Genomic DNA, 20,303 nt, shown 5'->3' on the forward strand with positions numbered 1-20,303 from the left:
AAGGTGACACGGCCGGAAGCGCACGGGGAAACGCCGGAAGTGGGTTGAAAGGAGCTAGCAGCTGCGGGAGCGTGAGTTGCGAAGTCAGCCCGAATCCGCAGGCTTGGGTAAGCGAAGTTAAACTCGGAACAGCCACAGGCCGCGGGGACTGACGGATTAACAAACATGATGGTCACCGGGCGGTGAGAGGATAGACAGAGCCTGGTGTCGCTTTAAAGAGCGGACATTGATGAATCAGTGTAAGGAACTGCAGATGCTGGTTTAAACCGAAGGTAGACACAAAAACCTGGAGTTACTCAGCGGGACAGGCAGCATCTCTGGAGAGAAGGAATGGGTGACGTTTCGGGTCGAGACCCTTCAGATGAATCAGTGTCGATTTGGAAATATTTGTCTTGCCTGTCAGTCTGTGGGTGGGTTGCTAATATATCCCGGTGTCACACATAATTTCTGTCATTGAACGATATACTTAGCGTTGTGAGGTGGGTCCAGGTCTTCATGCTGCTGGAATTAATTCACAATGTCCCTCTCACGACCTTCCAGAGAGTTTTAAAGTCGGTCACACCTTCTTCGTACAGATATTGTTGCAGGAAATGTGGTAACCTGTGTTTGTCTAGTTTTTGCAGTGAGCTGTGTTTACCGTTGCCCACATAACCTGTTTTTTTTTTCTTCCCCTGGTTGTGGAGCCACTGGAGAAAACTCACCTGATCTTGAATTATTGTCATGGGATTTTTTAAAGTCTTATCTGAAAGACAACACCTACAACAGCATAGCATTCTCAGTATGTATGTTAAAGTGTCAGTCGATATTTTTTGTATACAAATCCCTGGGCAAGGGATTGATTTCATAAATTTGGCTGAGTGGTTCTGCTGCAGAGTAATCTAAATAAAAAAGCAGATAGTCATACAACATCCACACAGCTAACAATATCTTGTTTCCTTTATCCTAAAGGAAAATCCCTTCCTTTTTTTGCATATCTTTAAATCATTTGTCCCATATCTCTCTACATCATTGCTGATATCTCTCGTTTCCCTTTCCCTGACACTAATTCTGAAGAAGGATCTTGATCTAAAACACCACATATTCCTTTTCTCCAGAGATGCTGTCTAACACGTTGAGTTACTCCAGCTTTTTTGTGTCTATCTTCAGTTTAAACTAGTATCTACAGTTCCTTCCTACACATTCACATAAGCCCCTTGGTCCAGTTTGTCCATATTGACCAAATTGCCTCATCAAAGCTAGTCCCCTTTGTTCACGTTTGGTCCATATCTCTAAACCTTTTCTCTCCATGTACCTGTCCCAGTGTCTTTTAAATATTGTTTACTTTAGCTTATTGCCACATATACTAAGGTACAGTGAAAAGCCTTTTTGTACCTGCCTCAACTATCTCCTCTGGCAGCTCATTCCATTCCATATACCCCCCACACTCTGAGTGAAAAAGTTAGCCCTCGTGTTCCGATTTTATCTTTACTCCCTTTAACCTTAAATATATGACCTCTAGTTTTTTATTCCACTACCCTGGGAAAAGGGTTCTGTTCATTTGCCATATATTTCCCCTTGTCATTTTATAGACCTCTATAAGATGACTCCTCACTCTCCTGCACTCCAAGGAATAAAATGCAATTCTACCAATCTCTCCCTATTGGCAACATCCCTGTGCAGCTAAAGGACATCTATCCCATAGCAGGGAGACCAAAACTGAACACAATACTCCACATGCAGCCTCACCAATTCTTGTACAACTGCAACATAATGTTCCAACATGAGCAGATGTTTGCTCCTGACCTAAAATAAACAAACTAATGGAGGAACACAGTGGGTCAAAGCTTAATTGGAAGCAAGGGATGGTCAATGTTTCAGGTTGAGATATTGTATCAGGAATGAGAGTGTAGAAGGAAGTTAGCCAGGAAGTGAGAGATGAGATTGAGGTTAGTGGGTGATAGTTGGAACCAGGTGAGGTGAGGGATGCTGGGCAGATGTACCTAGTTGGAGGAGAGGGAAGTTCTGAGATAGAGGCTGGAGGGTGAAATGGGCAGATGGAACTAGATTTGGGGGGAAGGGGGAGGACTGTTTGGATAGGAAAGATATTAGTGTGTGGGTGAAGGGCAGATGGTATCACATGGGAAGGAGTTACAAACCCTTTTGGTGAAGGTAACCTGATACCCTATGTCCTTTGTATTCCTATCCTGCTCCTACCAGTCCACTTAGGTTCCCTACCCCCGCCTGTACCTAGATTGGTTATCCTTCCCCACCTAGCTCCATCTGCCTGTCATCCCATGCATCATCTGGCTACCTCCCTGTCTCATATCATATCATATATATATACAGCCGGAAACAGGCCTTTTCGGCCCTCCAAGTCCGTGCCGCCCAGTGATCCCCGTACATTAACACTATCCTACACCCACTAGGGACAATTTTTTATTTTTTTTACATTTACCCAGCCAATTAACCTACATACCTGTACGTCTTTGGAGTGTGGGAGGAAACCGAAGATCTCGGAGTAAACCCACGCAGGTCACGGGGAGAACGTACAAACTCCTTACAGTGCAGCACCCGTAGTCAGGATCGAACCTGAGTCTCCGGCGCTGCATTCGCTGTAAAGCAGCAACTCTACCGCTGCGCTACCGTGCCGCCTCCTTCCCTCTCAACTCTTTATACGGGCTCATCCCTCTAATCACGTTCCTGATGCAGAATCCTGGCCCCCAAACCAACTATACGTTGCATCCATGGCTGTTGCTTGACCCTCTCAGTTCCTCTGACAGTGTGTTCTATGCTCCAGCTTTCAGCATTTGTGTCCATTTCCTTTTCTTTATTTTTTATAGATTTTTCCTCAACACACATCCTGTCAATATCATTTCATGCATGTTCTCCTCTTTCTGCAATTTCGTATTTTCATACAATTAATACAGATATAGTTACCTGTATTACAGATATTTGGTGACCCAGAATACCCATATAATTTTGGTACTTTTTATTCTGCTGCTATATATTTTGGGGTTTTAATTACAAAGTGCAATCATTAGAATACTTGAAAAGCAAAAATTCACAGGACCTAGAAATTTGAAATTCAAAGAAACATTTCTGGATTCTGAAACATTTCTGAACTCATCAATTCAGGCAGCAGCTTTGGAGAGAAACTTAGCAGTTCAAGTAGTATTTCTGGAGAGAGAGAGAGAGACTACATTTCTGTTTGGAACACAAAATGGCAGAATAACTCAGTGGGTTAGGCGGCATCTCTGGAAGACATGGATGGGAAACGCTTCGGGTTGGGACCCTTCTTTAGCCTGACCCGAAACGTCGCCTATCGATGTCCTCCAGAAATGTTGCCTGACCCACTGATTTACTCCAGCACTTTGTGTTCTACTCAAGATTCCAGCATCTAGAGTTAAAGATTCTAGCATCTGCAGTTCCTTGTGACTCCACAATTCTATTGGTGACTTTGCAAGTATAGTCCACTGAACACTGCATCCATGCCCCTTGACAAGAGGGGCATGGATGGTTTTAGAGGGAAATGGGTCAAACACAGGCAGATGGGACTAGTGTAGACGGGGCATGTTGGTCGGTGTGGGCAAGTTGGATCGAAGGGCATGTTTCCATGCTGTATGATTCTATTAACTTAGGTTTTGACCAATCAATGTTTACATTTAGAAAACAGAGCCAATTAGTGGTTGAGATCTTTTATTCTAATTGTTTCCCATTTCCCATTTTTTATTCTATTCTTTGACCAGTATCCCCAGGATTGAATTGTGTTAAAATGCTTCCATATTACTCAAGGAACTGCTGTTCCTCATCTCTCCATATTGCACACCACAATTTCAGTTATAATTAAACTGCATGCTACAGTTAGAATTGTGTAAAATGACATAAAATCACAGTGTAACTAGACTTTCCATCAGTTTGTGCGATCTATAATTTCTTGTTTACCCTTCTCTCCAGAAGGTTATGGCCCATGCTAAATTGATATTTCGTGAGCACTGACTTCCCTCTAATACTCATAGGTGATCGGTAGCAACGTGATGTTCTTAATGGTGTTTTATGTGGTACTTTACCTCCTGTGAGCATTATTACTGAAACAAGCCAGCAGCATTTCTTGCTGAGGACGTTGATTAACTGTTGTGCTAGCCTTTCTTACCTAGGCTGAGCCAAGTCAGGTCTGCCCAGTCAAAATTTTAAATCAAAGTGACTCCGTGTTTATGCAACTGAGCATTGCATCATCTCACATTTCCCTTTTAGATGTTCAGGGAAAATCTGGTAATTGACTCAAAATATTTGTCTCAATTGCTTAAGCGTTTATTTCAGTAGAGTTCAAATGTCGATTGCATTGATTTGAAATTCACCAGTCAATTCCACAACTACAAGTAGTTTATTAGTAGTCTTTTTAGTATCATTAATGTTATTTATATCATCAATGAGATGTTCGAATAATTGGTAACACATGACCATTTAAAAAAAAATTGGCTTGACAGCACTGTTAGTTTGGTGTGTACTTGGTTATAGTTATCCTCATTTCTAACTTTTGTAGAGAAATGGAGTAGCAGGGAAGTACTGATTTATAAGGACTGGAATAAATCGAAACTCAGGAAAGACAGCATTTAACCAAAAAAATGCATTTCATACACACTGGAAATTTTCTTAAAGGCAAGGTTTAATTGAGTCCGAAGAAGGGTCTCGACCCGAAACGTCACCCATTCCTTCTCTCCAGAGATGCTGCCTGTCCCGCTGAGTTACTCCAGCATTTTGTGTCTACCTTTAATTTAAACCAGCATCTGCAGTTCTTTCCTACACAAGGTTTAATTGGATATGGGACAAATATGGGTAGGTGGGACTAGTGTAGTCACAGTCTTACAGCATGGAAACAAGCCCTTTGGTCCAACTTGCCCACATTTCTGAAGGATTTTGATCTGTTTTGAGACAATGTATTAAATCTAAATTCATTTCTTTTGTTCCCCTTCCCCTCGCCTCTTAGATGACTGAAAAGGCACAATGAGTGTAAAGGCATTTGAACTTGTTCCTGTTCTTGAGCGGGATCTGCTGATAGGAGATAAAACTTGGATGACTATTGATTGCATTGAATGTTGTGGGAAGAATCTTTATGTAGGGACAAATGACTGCTTTATCTATCACTTCCTATTGGAAGAAAAGGTATCCACCTCAGGAAGAATTTTGTTTACTCCAATCAAACAACTGCACATATACCTGGGGATTAAAAAAGCTGTGAATGAACTAAAAGCAGCATCAGCTTTGAACCGGCTGTTGGTTCTATGTGACAATACTGTGATTTTATTGCACATGATCAATCTGGAACCAATACCATCAGGAGCTAAAATCAAAGGAGTAACTGCATTTTCTGTAAACGAGAACCCAGTGACCGGAGACCCCTTCTGTGTTGAGGTTTGCACCATTTCAATGAAGCGGAAAACTGTGCAAATATATGCAGTGCATGAAGATCGTGTCCAACTAATGAAGGAGGTGTCCACACCAGAACAACCGGTTGCTATAGCTGTGGATGGCTACTTCCTTTGCTTGGCCATGAGCACCCAATACATTATTTTATGTTATAACACTGGAGTTTCACAAAACCTGTTCCCATTCAATAGTGAAGAAAAGCAACCAATTGTAAAACGGATTGGACGAGAGGAATTTTTATTAGCTGGCCCTGGTGCATTGGGTGAGTTTATTATCTGTGTTTTTATGATATTTAATGTCATTTTAATATACATGGTGATTATTTTTGTAAACTTTATAATGACCTCTATGTATCTGACTAGAGGATGGACTGTTCAGCCATTCCTTCCAGATTGGAACTAGATGAGAAAGATTCTGAAAAGCGTAAATAATTCAACATCACTTGAAAAGATTATGGCTGTATGTGGACGTGGGTAGAGAGCAGTTAAGATAGGGTGATTAGATAAAGTAGCTAAGAGAAATATTTAATTCATCTGACATTTTGTTTCTGTAACGTGTTCCAGTACTCTAAATGAGTTACATGAGAAAGGAGATCTTTGTTTATAGGTAATGAAGGGAAGACTTGCATGACTATCTAGTACACCAATTCTGTGCCATTGAATCGTAAAGTGTGTTTTGCAGGCTCATAATTGGAAGCCACTGCTTTTCTCTTTCATTACATTAATGAGCTTCATTTCCGATATATAGCCTGATTTCAAAGCTTCAAGATTCAAGATATCTTTATTTGTCATCCAAAAAACAAGTTTTTTGGACGAAATTTAGTCACCCACAGTCCAATAATAAAAGCAATAAAACAAGTAAATTACACAACCCCAACCAACACACAAAAAAAAGAAACATCCATCACAGTGAGTCTCCTCCAGTCCCCTCCTCACTGTGATGGAAGGCCAGAATGTCTTTCCTCTTCCCCTGTCTTCTTCTCCCGCGGTCAGGCTGTTGTAGTTGCCACGTTCCAGGCCACGCCGGACGGTGAAAGGTCCGCATCGGGCCGACCCAAGCCCCGCGATCCAGGGCGGGCGAACACGCTGCCGCTACACGTCGAGGCGGTCAGGGCTCCCGACACCGAAGCCCCCGCCGAGCAGAGAAAAATCCCGCGGCCTATTTCAGGCCGCGCCAGACGGTGAAATGTCCGCGGCGGGCCGACCCATGCCCCGCGATCCGAGGCGGGCAAACACGCTGTCGCTGCCGGAGCTCCCAATGTCGGCATCCACGCGGCCCGAGCCTAAGGCGAGTCGCAGCTGCTCCCGCAGCCTCCGAGGACGGCCGGCTCCGCTGATGGTGAGTCCGGTCCGCGGGCTCTGCAAACCGGAGCCCTGGAGGCCGCCAGCTCCAGGAGTTGGGCCGATGGTAGGCCGCAGCAGGAACGGAGACCCGACCCAGAAAACAAAGGTCGGGTCTCCGTTCGGAAGGGACACATATTACAATTTTACAGCTCCCCCCCACAAACACACACACACACATAGTACACAAACACAAAAACACGACATCACATCTACAATTAAGACAAAAAACAACAAAACACAGAGACAAACGGACCGCAGGTAAGCCGCAGCTGCTAGGGTAGCGCCACCATTTTGAAGATGGCACATGTATTGGTAATGTCATAATGTTGAGGGGGAAAGTAGCATGAGCTTAGGAGATCATACGTAAATCACATACATGATTCTTTGAAGGACAAATATCCGTGATCATGGAAATTAAGTTATAGAAATTGTACAAAACTGCGACTTGCAGTGGATTCCAAATTATGGAGAGATTTGATAAAATAGGGAGAAGCTGTTTCTACTGACAGGAGTGAGGTAACCAGAAAAGACTGACAAAAATAATGTCTGAGCAGGAGCAGTAGATATTGGTTCAGTGAGTTATGTTCTGAAATCCATTGTCTGGAAGGAGATTCAATATTAACTTTCAAAATGCGATTGACCAAGTAGTTGATGGAAAGATTGTGCAGGGCCAAGGGTAAGTAATTGTATTGCTATTTGAAAGAATTCACCAGAGTATGCGGCTGAATGGAATTTTGGTCACGTTTTTCACTTTTTAAAAATAAATCAATTAAACGATTTCTGAGGTCTTCAGGTTTTACAGGAGAATAATTTCTAACTAGGTTTCTTCTAAAGACTCAATGGTTTTCATTGCTCAATTTCAAAGCTGGAGTATTATACGTATTAAAAATATGATATAACCGTGTAGCTGTTTTGACTTGCATTCGGATTCATCCATTTTAATGACGGTTGTTTGTAGGATTCATACACCGATCAGCCAAAACATTATGAACACTGACAGGTGAAGTGAATAACATTGGTTATCTTGTTACAATGGCATCTGTCAAGGGGAGGGATATATTAGGCAGCAAGTGAACAGTCAGTTCTTGAAGTTGATGTGTTGGATGCAGGAGTAAAGACCTGAGCGACTTTGACAAGGGCCAAATTGTTATGGCCAGACGACTGGGTCAGAGCATCTCTAAAAGGGCAAGGCTTGTGGGGTGCTCCCAATCAGCAGTGGTGAGTACCTACTGACAGTGGTCCGTGGAGGGATAAATCACAAACCGGCGACAGGGTGTTGGGCGCCCAAGTCTCATCGATGCGCGAGGGCAACGAAGGCTATCCCGTCTGGTCCAAACCGACTGTGGGAAGACGACAAGCCCGTGGAGGAGTATGATGCTCTGGGCAGTGTTCTACTGGGAAATCCTGAGTCCGGCCATTCATGTGGACGTCAATTTGGCACATGTAACTTACCTAAACATCGTTGCAGACCAGGTACACCCCTTCATGGCAATGGTATTCCCTGATGGCAGTGGCCTCTTTCAGCAGGATAATGCGCCCTGCCAAACTGCGCACATTGGTCGGGAATGGTTTGAGGAACATGATGAAGTGTTCACGGTGTTTCCCTGGCCTCCAAATTCTCCAGATCTCAATCCGATTGAGCATCTGTGGGATGTGCTGGATCCACACGTCTGATCCACGGCGGCTCCACCTCGCAACTTACAGGACTTGAAGGATCTGCTGCTAATGTTTTGGTGCCAGATACCACAGGCCACCTTCAGTGATCTTGTAGAGTCCATGCCTCGGCGGGTCGGCGCTGTTTTGGCGGCACATGGAGGACCAACAGCATATTAGGCAGGTGGTCATAATGTTTTGGCTGATTGTGTATATTTCAAATGAATTGGTCAAGCATGTACTATAGCTTGTTCCTCTGTACTGTTGGCAAGACCGCCTTTTTCCAGTTCATGACATTAGCATTGTTTGCAAATATACATTCTGCTGAAATGGCGACTGAATTATTAGTTTGGACTTTGTGATCATCAGTGGTGATAGCTGATGACCTTGACAGCAGCATCAACAAAATGTACCACCACTATTCAAGAAAGTAGGAAGATAGAAAGCTGTTGCATATGTTCTCGTGTGAATTCTAGCAACTTCTAGCATGATCTTACTAGATTTTACAGATATCATTTGCTCTCAGACATCAGTTTAGCACCAGTCATGTGATTAAATTGGTTAAACAACTAATTGCATTGAAGAATCACTTGTAAACTATGAAGTCATCATCAAGTTTTATAGTTTTATTTAACAGACAATACAATATAATTGGACATATGCACTGAGATGTTAGAAATTGTGTTTATTTTTAGGGCCAGAAAGATGATTATGCTCTCAACATAGCCTAATGCTAACTTGAAATCACATTCATACATTGCTGTAATGTTTTTGTGCTGTTGGAGAAATCTACAAAGCAGCACAAGCAGTGTAGGAACTTGGAATCATTGATAGGATCGTTTAGATTTTCCATATTTAACTGTATTATTACATTGAACTCTGTTTAATGGAAAAAGTTTCCAAATACTCTATGGGTTGGAAATGATCATTTTTCAGATCAGTATTCCATTCTGTACATCTAGTTTTGTAAAGACTCTTGGCTAAGGATATGAGTGCACTTGGAACAACATTCTCTCAACCCTTTTCTTCTTCCCCCACTTCCAGGTACACTTTTGTAATTTAATTTTGTACTTCTATGGAACTTGGATAGTTGCATAATTAACATGTTTATTCCTGAATTCAGGAATAGAATAAAGTACATGTTCTAAAAAATACTGTAGATGCTGGATAAACAAAACAAAGTATGATTTGTGTAGGAAGGAACTGCAGATGCTGGTTTATACCGAAGATAGACACAAAATGTTGGAGTAACTCAGCAGGTCAGACAGCATCTCTGGAGAAAAAGAATAGTTTTGGGTCAGAATCCTTCTTCAGACTGAAAGATAGAGGTGGGGGAAATGTGGTGGGGAGGACTGGAGGTGAGAAAAGGCCAGAAAAAAATCAGGATTGGCAACAGATTACCTTGGGAAGGGTGGAGTATGGACAAAGTATGATTTGTTTCAGTGGCAGTAAGTCTGGGACTTTTGCTCCATTAGTTGCCAATGAATAAATTCTCTCGCAGCAGTTTCAACCTGTTGAGACTTGTCAAAGTAAATACAGGAAAATCTGTGTCAGATACTGCTGAAATGCTCTGATGTGGACTCGAGGGATGTTCAGGCCAGTGAGATGAACTCTCCACATTTCAACCAGGTAGGTTCAGGTCCTTGATCACCAGGAACAGCAACTGTGGGAATGAACTGGTAAAATCTGTGCCATTGGGTTCAGTATTCTGAGGTGTTAGAAAAAAATAAGATAATCTAGTGACTAACTTAATCTTGCACCAAAAATGATGGAAACTACATAGCTTATAGAATCTAGTTTTAATAAAACAAATATTTGCTACTATATTTGAATTTCATTTATAATCTACCTTTTTGATGACCCTCTGACTATCCTTGAACGGACTTTGCTGGGTTTACCTTGCACTAAACGTTATTCCCATATCATGCAAATATACACTGTAAATGGATCGATTGCAATCTTTTCTGCTGACTGGTTAGCACTGGTTGTATCCCTTTTAATAACTTGGAAAGCTAAACTATTTCAGCACCAGAAAATAATAATGTAATAATCTATGTCATTTGCAAACTTGGTACAGAATTATAGGTGCTTGTGACACGGTCACAAGTCATTCTGCTCATTGTGTTTATACTGGCTGAAGAATTAGTACAAAAAGACAAAATTATGAGGTTATGAGGCTAAAATGTCTAAATAATTATAAACATTAAACAAACAATATTTGAAAATTAATAGACCTTTCCCTCACAATCTATTTCAAGTGCTGACATTACCCAGAAACGAAGGGGAATACAAGGGAAATGATGGTATGGAGTTGAGGAAAATACATGGTCGTGGGTAAAGGGAGCAAGTGGAGTTAGCAGTGGGGTTGGACTGGGTGTGATTTTGTGCAAGTAAAGTTTGTATGTTTATAAGTTATAGGAGCAATATTAGGCCATTTGACCCATCCAGTCTACTCTGCCACTCATAGATGATCTATCTTTCCCTCTCAACCCCATTTTCCTGCCTTCTCTCCATTTCCCCTGATACCCATACTGATCAAAAAATGCAGAGAAGTTTGAAATGGCTTATTTCACTGACTTTCTTTGCCATCTCACTCACTTGTTTAGCCATATGTTGGATTTGACGTTATTCTTCTGAGGGGTTTTTCTGTTTTTGGTGCATTTTCTGAGCATCCATGTCAATATTATTACACCTGGGGGGAAATAAGGCATAAAATTGCAACTCGCTTCATTTTATTCTCGTGCTGTCCTTGCTTATTTATTCAAAAGCTAGTTTGAGCATAAGTTACAGTAGAAAATAAAACCTATCATTCAGTGACCTATCATTCTGGGACAGGTTCTCCCAGAAAAGTAAATTAAAAGTGAAGCTACCTCTGATCATGAGAGTAATAGATAGGGTAAATGCACAGAGCCTTTTACCCAACGTAGAGGAATTAGGAACCAGAGGACATAGGTTTAAGATGAGAGGGGAAAGAGTTAATAGGAACATGAGGGGCAACTTTTTCCACACAAAGGGTTGTGGCTAGTGGGGTAGTTGAGGCAGGTATTATCACAACATTTAAAAGACATGGATAGGAAAGGATCAGAAGGATATGGGCCAAACGCAGGCAGGTGTGACTAGTATAGATGGGGCATCTTGGTCAGCATGGGGAAGTTGGACTAAAGGGCCTGTTTCCATGCTACACGTCTTAATGACTATGATTCTGGAAAGTTGTTGATTTTCCCTCCTGGATATGCTCGTTGTGGTGGATCTATCAAGATATAAATCTATCCCTGTGGCAATGGATTATGGGAACAGATGTTCCTAATATGTTTGTCTTCATGATCTGATTCTCATTGTCTTGTTATCCCAATTGACATGCAAACAAATTGTGGTTGGGCCAAGACCTTCCATCATTGTACTTGCAGTTTTTATATTTAATTGTTCCACCTATAAGCTGGTCCATTCCTGTTTATCTTTGCTAAAGCCATATGATAGTGGCATTTAAGAGGGTTTTAGATACTATGCATATGCAAAGAATGAAAGAATATGGATCAAGTGCAGGCAGGTGAGATTAGTTTATCTCGGCATCATGTTCGGGAAAGACATTGTGGGCTGTTCCTGTGCTGTACTAATCTATGTTTTATAATGTGAGAGCTTCAGTTTTTCACTGAGAAAGGGAATCCTAAATCCCTCAAGGTGAAAGCAAATTATAACCCTGTAAATTATTTCTGAAGCATAGGCTGGAAAGGTAAATGGCAAGATAAAATGATGTTAAATAGACTAAAAAGCAAATTCCTTTCATAAATTTCTCAAAGGCAAGATGTTCTTGACTTGAAATTAGAATTTCTAGCTAATGTCAGTCTTTGTGGAAACACTTCAGCACAGGAGGATGATGTTACATTTTTTGAAAATCAAGAGCATTTGTTTTTCTATCCAGTGCAACTGGATATTGAACAAAATTGCTCCTCTCGTGCAACTGATCGAACATCCATGCTGGTGGAAGAGAGAAAATACCAAAACATGATTTGCACTTAGAAATCAGCAGAAATGTGCAGTCATACTGTGGGAAATTTTCTGCCACTTCTAAACTTAATGCAGTATTTGTCTTAATAGCCAGAACAAATGAAAAAATGCTGTCTTTGATATTTTAAAAGATAGTGTCCTCTTGGTGTCCTTCTGACTACACTCATTACTGTCATAACAGTTCAAAGACACAACGTGCTGGAGTAACTCGCTGGGTCAGGCAGCATCCCTGGAGAACATGAATAGGTGACATGTCAGGTGGGGGACCCTCCTTCAGACTGGAATCCTGGTTTTATGAAGTGTTTCTTTTTTAGCATAGTTTTGCATCAGAGTCAGTTTCTTCCAACCTTATGTTACATCATCCATCAGTAAACTGTATCTTTCCTTATTTTTCTCTTTGTTGTATTTCTATCTTTTCTTAAAGTGTATCTGTATTTTTCACCTCAAACTGCCTGTCGTAGCGAATTTGTATTCTTATTACTTTGAAGAAAGCTTTCCCAAATTTTAAAATAAAACTTTATTAAATCAGCTCAAGCCAATGTGATTATTCTTGGCAGCCATACTTGTTCAATTCTTTTTTAATGCATCTGTTCTTCCTCCCACCCCCACCTTAATTATTTATGTCACTTAGCAACTTTAAACCAAATTGTGGGATAACAAACCACTGATCATTTTGTATGAGATCAATTAGCCTGCATTTTGGAGTGTTGGACAAAGCTCAGGTCGCCACATGACAAAAACAATTAAGAGAGTTCTCTGTTCTCTGCTCAGATTTGTTTTTTGAATATTTGAATTGTTGCCAGAGATATCATTAATTACTTCTATTGGGTTGTGGTATGTATGGTTAGATTTTATTCTTGTATATTTATTTTTGAGCCTTAATCAAATATGGTTAAACTATTTATTCACAAAATGCTGGAGTAACTCAGCAGGTCAGGCAGCATCTCGGGAGAGAAGGAATGGGTGAGGTTTCGGGTCGAGACCCTTCTTCAGACTGATGTCGGGGGTGGGACAAAGGAAGGATATAGGTGGAGACAGGAAGATAGAGGGAGATCTGGGAAGGAGGAGGGGAAGGGAGGGACAGAGGAGCTATCTGAAGTTGGAGAAGTCGACGTTCATACCACCGGGCCGCAAACTGCCCAGGCGAAATATGAGGTGCTGCTCCTCCAATTTCCGGCGGGCCTCACTATGGCACTGGAGGAGACCCATGACAGAGAGGTCAGACTGGGAATGGGAGGGGGAGTTAAAGTGCTGGGCCACCGGGAGATCAGTTGTGTTAATGCGGACCGAGCGCAGGTGTTCAGCGAAGTGATCGCCGAGCCTGCGCTTGGTTTCGCCGATATAAATAAGTTGACATCTAGAGCAGCGGATGCAATAGATGAGGTTGGAGGAGGTGCAGGTGAACCTCTGTCTCACCTGGAAAGACTGTTTGGGTCCTTTGATGGAGTTGAGGGGGGAGGTAAAGGGACAGGTGTTGCATCTCGTGCGGTTGCAAGGGAAAGTGCCCGGGGTTAGGGTGGTTTGGGTAGGAAGGGACGAGTGGACCAGGGAGTTGCGGAGGGAACGGTCTCTGCGGAATGCAGAGAGGGGAGGGGATGGGAAGATATGGCCAGTGGTGGGGTCCTGTTGTAGGTGACGGAAATGTTGGTGGATGATATGTTGGATCCGCTGGCTGGTGGGGTGGAAGGTGAGAACGAGGGGGATCCTGTCCTTGTTGCGAGTGGGGGGGGGGGGGAGCAAGAGCGGAGCTGCGGGATGTAGAAGAGACCCTAGTGAGAGCCTCATCTATAATGGAGGAGGGGAAGCCCCGTTTTCTGAAAAACGAGGACATCTCGGAAGCCCTAGTCTGAAACACCTCATCCCGGGCGCAGATGCGGCGTAGACGGAGGAATTGGGAGTAGGGGATAGACTTTTTGCAGGGGACCGGGTGGGAAGAAGTGTAGTCCAGATAGCTGTGCGAGTCGGTGGGCTTGTAGTAAATGTCCGTCACTAGTTTTTCTCATGTGATGGAGATGGTGAGGTCCAGAAACGGGAGGGAGATGTCAGAGATAGTCCAGGTATATTTAAGGGCAGGATGGAAATTGGAGGTGAAGTGTATGAAGTAAACTATGGTTTACTTCAGTATGGTTAAACTATTTTCCTATTATCTTCAAAACTTTCTGTTGTGGAATCATGCTGTTCCTGTTTGTGCACTGGAGGAAGGAAAGGCATATTTAATAAAGGGGTGGGAACAAAGGAAAGCAGGATAACTTAAAAGTTATCAACGGGTTTTTTTCCACTAATTCCCAAAAGGCAGGACTTTAAAACAGTTAATTGCTTTAATGGAAGGGAAGTACCATGATTTTTGTAATTGGGGAAATATTAATCTAAGATTCAGAGAATTATCCTACCAGAAAAACTCAGTAGCTCAGGCAGCAAACGTGGACAGAAGAACAGTTAACATTTCAGATTGATGATATTTCGCGATTTAAAATATTCCACACTTGGGCAATTAATGAGTGGTTTTGCCAGTCCCTGCCAACACAAATATCACTGTCTAAAAAAAGTTATTTTAATAAAGATTCCAGGAGAGCAGTGTGAATATTTTATTCCAAATTCTTGGCCGCTTTAATCTGTTAAAGTATTTTATTTTTCCAATTAAAATATATTTTAATAGTGCAACCTAACATCAAGACAATTGATAGATTCAAAGTTGCTGATGCTGAAGACTGCAGGTTACCGATGAGTTTATTGTAATTTACACCAGGGTACAAAGACATTCCTTGTTCACATGAAGCTCAGAGTAAACAATATGCATGCAGTAATGATAAATACAATGACGGTATAAAATTGCAAAATGGTGCATGGCAATAGAGCAAAATCTGAATAGTGCAGAAAAATTAAAATACTGTAAGAAAATTATCAATGAAATAGAGTTGAGCGTATGTTGCAGGACCTCTGGCGGCACCTTTGCGAGCGGTATGTGAAAGTGGTGATTGGTTTATGAGTTGCATAGTGGTGGGGAAGAAGCTGTTCTGAACTCAGAACATCAGAGATTACAAGTTCCTGTATCTTCTCCTTGAAGATAGAAAAGGAAACTGCAAGGGTAACAACATTTATGGCAATAGTCCTGTCCTTCCTGATGCAATACACCGAGAAGATGGACAGGATGGAAGAAAACGATTAGCCTGTGACGGACTGGGCTGTGTTCAGCACTCTCCTCATTTTCAAGTGGCTAAGATCACAGCAATTACCATTTCAGGTGAAGATGCATCCAATTAGAATAATTTCTTTGTGTTTCTGTAGAAGTTTGAGAGGATCCTTTTTTAGACGCCTGAGAAGATTCCGCATGTCCACATGCTGAGACTTCTTAGATGCTTAAGGAAGAAAATCAGTATGGATTTTAATCAGTATGGATTAAGGAAGAGAATCAGTATGGACAGAACTAGGAATTGTAAGGGTAAAAATACCCTAATGGGAGTTATCTACAGGCCCCCAAACAGTAGCCTGGATATAGGGTTCAAGTTGAATCAAGAGTTAAAATTGGCATGTCGCAAAGGTTATGGGAGATTTCAACATGAAGGTAGTCTGGGAAAATCAGCTTGGTAATGGACCCCAAGAAAGGAAGTTTGTGGAGTGGCTCCGAGATGGATTCTTAGAGCAGCTTGTAATGGAGCCTGCCAGGGATAAGGCAATTCTGGATTTAGTGTTATGTAATGAACCGGATTTGATAAGGGAACTCTAGGTAAAAGAGCCATTAGGAGGTAGTGATCATAATATGATAAGTTTTAATCTACAAATTGAGAGGGAGAAGGAAAAATCAGGAGTGTCAGTATTGCAGTTGAGCAAGGGGGACTGTGGAGGCATGAGAGAGGAGCTGACCAAAGTTGACTGGAAAGATACCCTAGCAGGGAAGACGGTGGAACAACAATGCCAGGTATTTCTGGGAATAATACAGAAGGTGCAGGATCAGTTCATTCCAAAGAGGAAGAAAGATTCTAAGGGGAGTAAGAGGCAACCGTGGCTGACAAGTGAAGTCAAGGACAGTATAAAAATAAAGGAGAAAAAGTATAACATAGCAAAGATGAGCGGGAAGCCAGATGATTTCAAGCCAAATCTTTTAAAGAGCAACAGAAGATAACTAAAAATGCAATACGGGGAGAAAAGATGAAGTGCGAAGGTAAACCAGCCAAGAATATAAAGGAGGATAGTAAAAGCTTCTTTAGGTATGTGAAGAGGAAAAAAATAGTTAAGACAAATGTGGGTCCCTTGAAAACAGAAGCAGGTGAATTTATTATGGGGAACAAGGCAGACGAGTTGAACAGGTACTTTGGATCTATCTTCACTAAGGAAGGCACCAACAATCTCCAAGATGTACTAGTGGACAGAGGTCCTAGGGTGACGGAAGAACTGAAGGAAATTCACATTAGGCAGGAAATGGTGTTGCCTAGACTGATAGGACTGAAAGCTGATAAATCCCCAGGGCCTGATGGTCTGCATCCCAGGGTACTTAAGGAAGTGGCTCTAGAAATCCTGGACACATTGGTGATCATTTTCCAATGTTCTATAAATTCAGGATCAGTTCCTGTGGATTGGACATCAGTGGTGGGGAAGATGCTGGAGTCAATTATAAAAGAAGAAATTGCGGAACATTTGGCCAGCAGTAAACAGGATCGTTCCGAGTCAGCATGGATTTGCAAAGGGGGAATCATGCTTGATTAATCTTCTGGAATTTTTTGAGGATGGAGCTAGGAAACTGGACAAGTGGATGTGGTGTACCTGGACTTTCAGAAAGCCTTTGATAAGGTCCCACATAGGAGATTAGTGGGCAAAATTAGAGCACATGGTATTGGGGGTAGGGTACTGACATGGATAGAAAATTGGTTGGCAGACAGGAAACAAAGAGTAGGGATAAATGGGTCCCTCTCAGAATGGCAGGCAGTGACTAGTGAGGTACGGCAAGGCTCAGTGCTGGGACTGCAGCTATTTACAATATACATTAATGACTTGGATGAAGGGATTAAAAATAATATTAGCAAATTTGCAGAGAACCCCATGCCTTGGTGTTAGGACAAAACCCAGCCCTTACCACTACCTGGACTAAACAGTTGGTTCTTGATCGAATGACGTGGAGGTGAGATGAACTTAAACTGTCCTCATTGATGAAGCTGCTGTAGAGATGGTGGACAGTATCAGGTTCCTAGACATCCATATTACCAGCAATCTAACCTGGTCCCTTCACACTGATAATGCTCAAGAAAGCACCTCCCTAACTTTCAATAGACAATTGGTGCAGGAGTAGGCCATGCGGCCCTTCCAGCCGGCACCGCCATTCAATGTGATCATGGCTGATCATTCACAATCAGTACCCCGTTCCTGCCTTCTCCCCATACCCCCTGACTCCGCTATCTTTAAGAGCTCTATCTAGCTCTCTCTTGAAAGCATCCAGAGAACTGGCCTCAACTGCCTTCTGAGGCAGAGAATTCCACAGATTTACAACTCTCTGACTGAAAAAGTTTTTCCTCATCTCCGTTCTAAATGGCCTACCCTTTATTCTTAAACGGTGGCCCCTGGTCCTGGACTTCCCCAACATTGGGAACATGTTTCCTGCCTCTAACGTGTCCAAGCCCTTAATAATCTTATATGTTTCAATAAGATCCCCTCTCATCCTTCTAAATTCCAGTGTATACAAGCCCAGTCGCTCCAATCTTTCAACATAAGACAGTCCCGTCATTCCGGGAATTAACCTAGTGAACCTACGTTGCACTCCCTCAATAGCTAGAATGTCCTTCCTCAAATTTGGAGACCAAAATTGCACACAGTACTCCAGGTGTGGTCTCACTAGGCACACTGCAGAAGGACCTTTTTGCTCCTATACTCAACTCCTCTTGTCATAAAGGCCAACATGCAATTGACTTTTTTCACTGCCTGCTGTACCTGCATGCTAACTTTAAGTGAATGATGAACAAGGACACCCAGATCTCTTTGTACTTCACCATTTCCTAACTTGACACCATTCAGATAATAATCTGCCTTCCTGTTCTTACCACCAAAGTTGATAACCTCACATTTATGCACATTAAACTACATCTGCCATGCATCTGCCCACTCACACAACCTGTTCAAGTCACCCTGCATCCTCATAGCTTCCTCCTCACAGTTCATCCGCAAATTTGCTAATGTTACTTTTAATCCCTTCATCCAAGTCATTAATGTATATTGTAAATAGCTGCGGTCCCAGCACCAAGCCTTGCAGTACCCCACTAGTCACTGCCTTCTGACAGGGACCTGTTAATCCCTACTCTTTGTTTCCTGTCTGCCAACCAATTTTCTATCATGTCAGCACCCTACCCCCAATACCATGTGTTCTAATCTTTCCAACTTGTCAAAGGCTTTCTGAAAGTCCAGGTACACTACATCCACTGGCTCTCCCCTGTCAATTTTCCCAGTTACATCCTCAAACAATTCCAGAAGATTAGTCAAGCATGATTTCCCCTTCGTAAATCCATGCTGACTCGGAACGATCCTGTTACTGCTATCCAAATGCTCCACAATTTCTACTTTTATAATTGACTCCTGCATCTTCCCCACCACTGATGTCAGGCTAACTGGTCTATAATTTCCCGTTTTCTTTCTCCCTCCTTTCTTAAAAAGTGGGATAACATTAGCTACCCTCCAATCCACAGGAACTGATCCTGAATCTATAGAACATTGGAAAATGATCACCAATGTGTCCACGATGTCTAGAGCCACCTCCTCAAGTACCCTGGGATGCAGACCATCAGGCCCTGGGGATTTATCAGCCTTCGGTCCCATCAGTCTACCCAACACCATTTCCTGCCTAATGTGAATTTCCTTCAGTTCCTCCGTCACCTTTATTGTATCATAGGATCGAGCAACCTGGAATTTGAGAGCCTGAACTGGTTCAGCGCCATGGCTTGTCCAGCTCAAATTGGCAATTTTTATGAATAGAATGAGAGTGCATGAAATTTTAAAAGGGAAGACCTTACACCTAGTAGATGTTAGGCTCAAAATGCTAGAGTAACTCAGCGGGTCAGGCAGCATCGCTGGAGAAAAGGAATAGATTATGTTTTGAGTCGGAACCATTCTACAGACTGAGGAGTCTGACCTGAAACATCACCTTTTCCATTTCTCCAGAGATGCTGCCTGACTTGCTGAGTTACCCTAGCATTTTGTGTCCATCTTGGGACACATCATCTGCAGTTCCTTCCTACCTCTAATAGAAGTTACATTTGTTGGAGCCAGGGGAATGGGAAAGCATTGAAATACTGTCTGTAATTAAATGTGCGAGTTAACACAGTAATATATTCTCAGTGGTGTAGGTGCTATAATTATGAGCAAGTACTTACCATTCAAGCATCAAATTTGCTGCAAGGCATTAGGGACATGATAATTGCAACATATTAATTACTGTAATTTTCCTCGGCAGGGATGTTTGTGACAGCGGCAGGAATCTCCCAGCGTGCGCCTGTTCACTGGTCAGAGAATGTGTTTGGAGCGGCGATGTGCTTTCCTTACGTGGTAGCTCTGGATGAAGAGTTTGTTACTGTACATAGCATGCTTGACCAACAGCAAAAACAGACGATTCCATTCCGAGGTGGCCACGTACTGCAAGACTTTGAAGGTAATTTAAATATGCCATCTCCACCTTGCGTCCTGGAAACTAATGACACAAAAGAACCACCCTGACCGTGCCAGTCACAAAGGGAGACACGAGGAACTGCAGATGCTGGTTTACAAAAAAAAGCATAAATTGCTGCAGTAACTCAGCGGGTCAGGCAGCATCTCCGGAGAATATGGATAGGTGATATTTTGACTCGCGGGCCTTCTTCAGACTGATTGTAATGGGGGTGGGCCAAAGCCCAGCAAGTGATAGGTGGATACAGGTGTGGGGAGGTA

At 42.3% G+C, this 20,303-nt stretch overlaps 1 protein-coding gene across 1 annotated transcript in view; it reads left to right on the plus strand.

The window, feature by feature from the left end:
* The first annotated feature begins 31 nt into the window (after positions 1–31).
* tgfbrap1 (transforming growth factor, beta receptor associated protein 1) overlaps positions 32–20,303 on the plus strand; it is a 40,210-nt gene continuing 19,938 nt past the window's right edge. Inside the window, exons 1-3 of the mRNA XM_078402580.1 lie at positions 32–107; positions 4,964–5,665; positions 19,834–20,028. Coding sequence (XP_078258706.1) covers positions 4,981–5,665; positions 19,834–20,028 — 880 coding nt within the window. The 5' untranslated portion in view covers positions 32–107; positions 4,964–4,980. The remainder of the gene's footprint in view (positions 108–4,963; positions 5,666–19,833; positions 20,029–20,303) is intronic.

Source organism: Rhinoraja longicauda, chromosome 7, assembly GCF_053455715.1.
Source record: "Rhinoraja longicauda isolate Sanriku21f chromosome 7, sRhiLon1.1, whole genome shotgun sequence".
NCBI classification, from domain to species: Eukaryota; Metazoa; Chordata; class Chondrichthyes; order Rajiformes; family Arhynchobatidae; genus Rhinoraja; species Rhinoraja longicauda.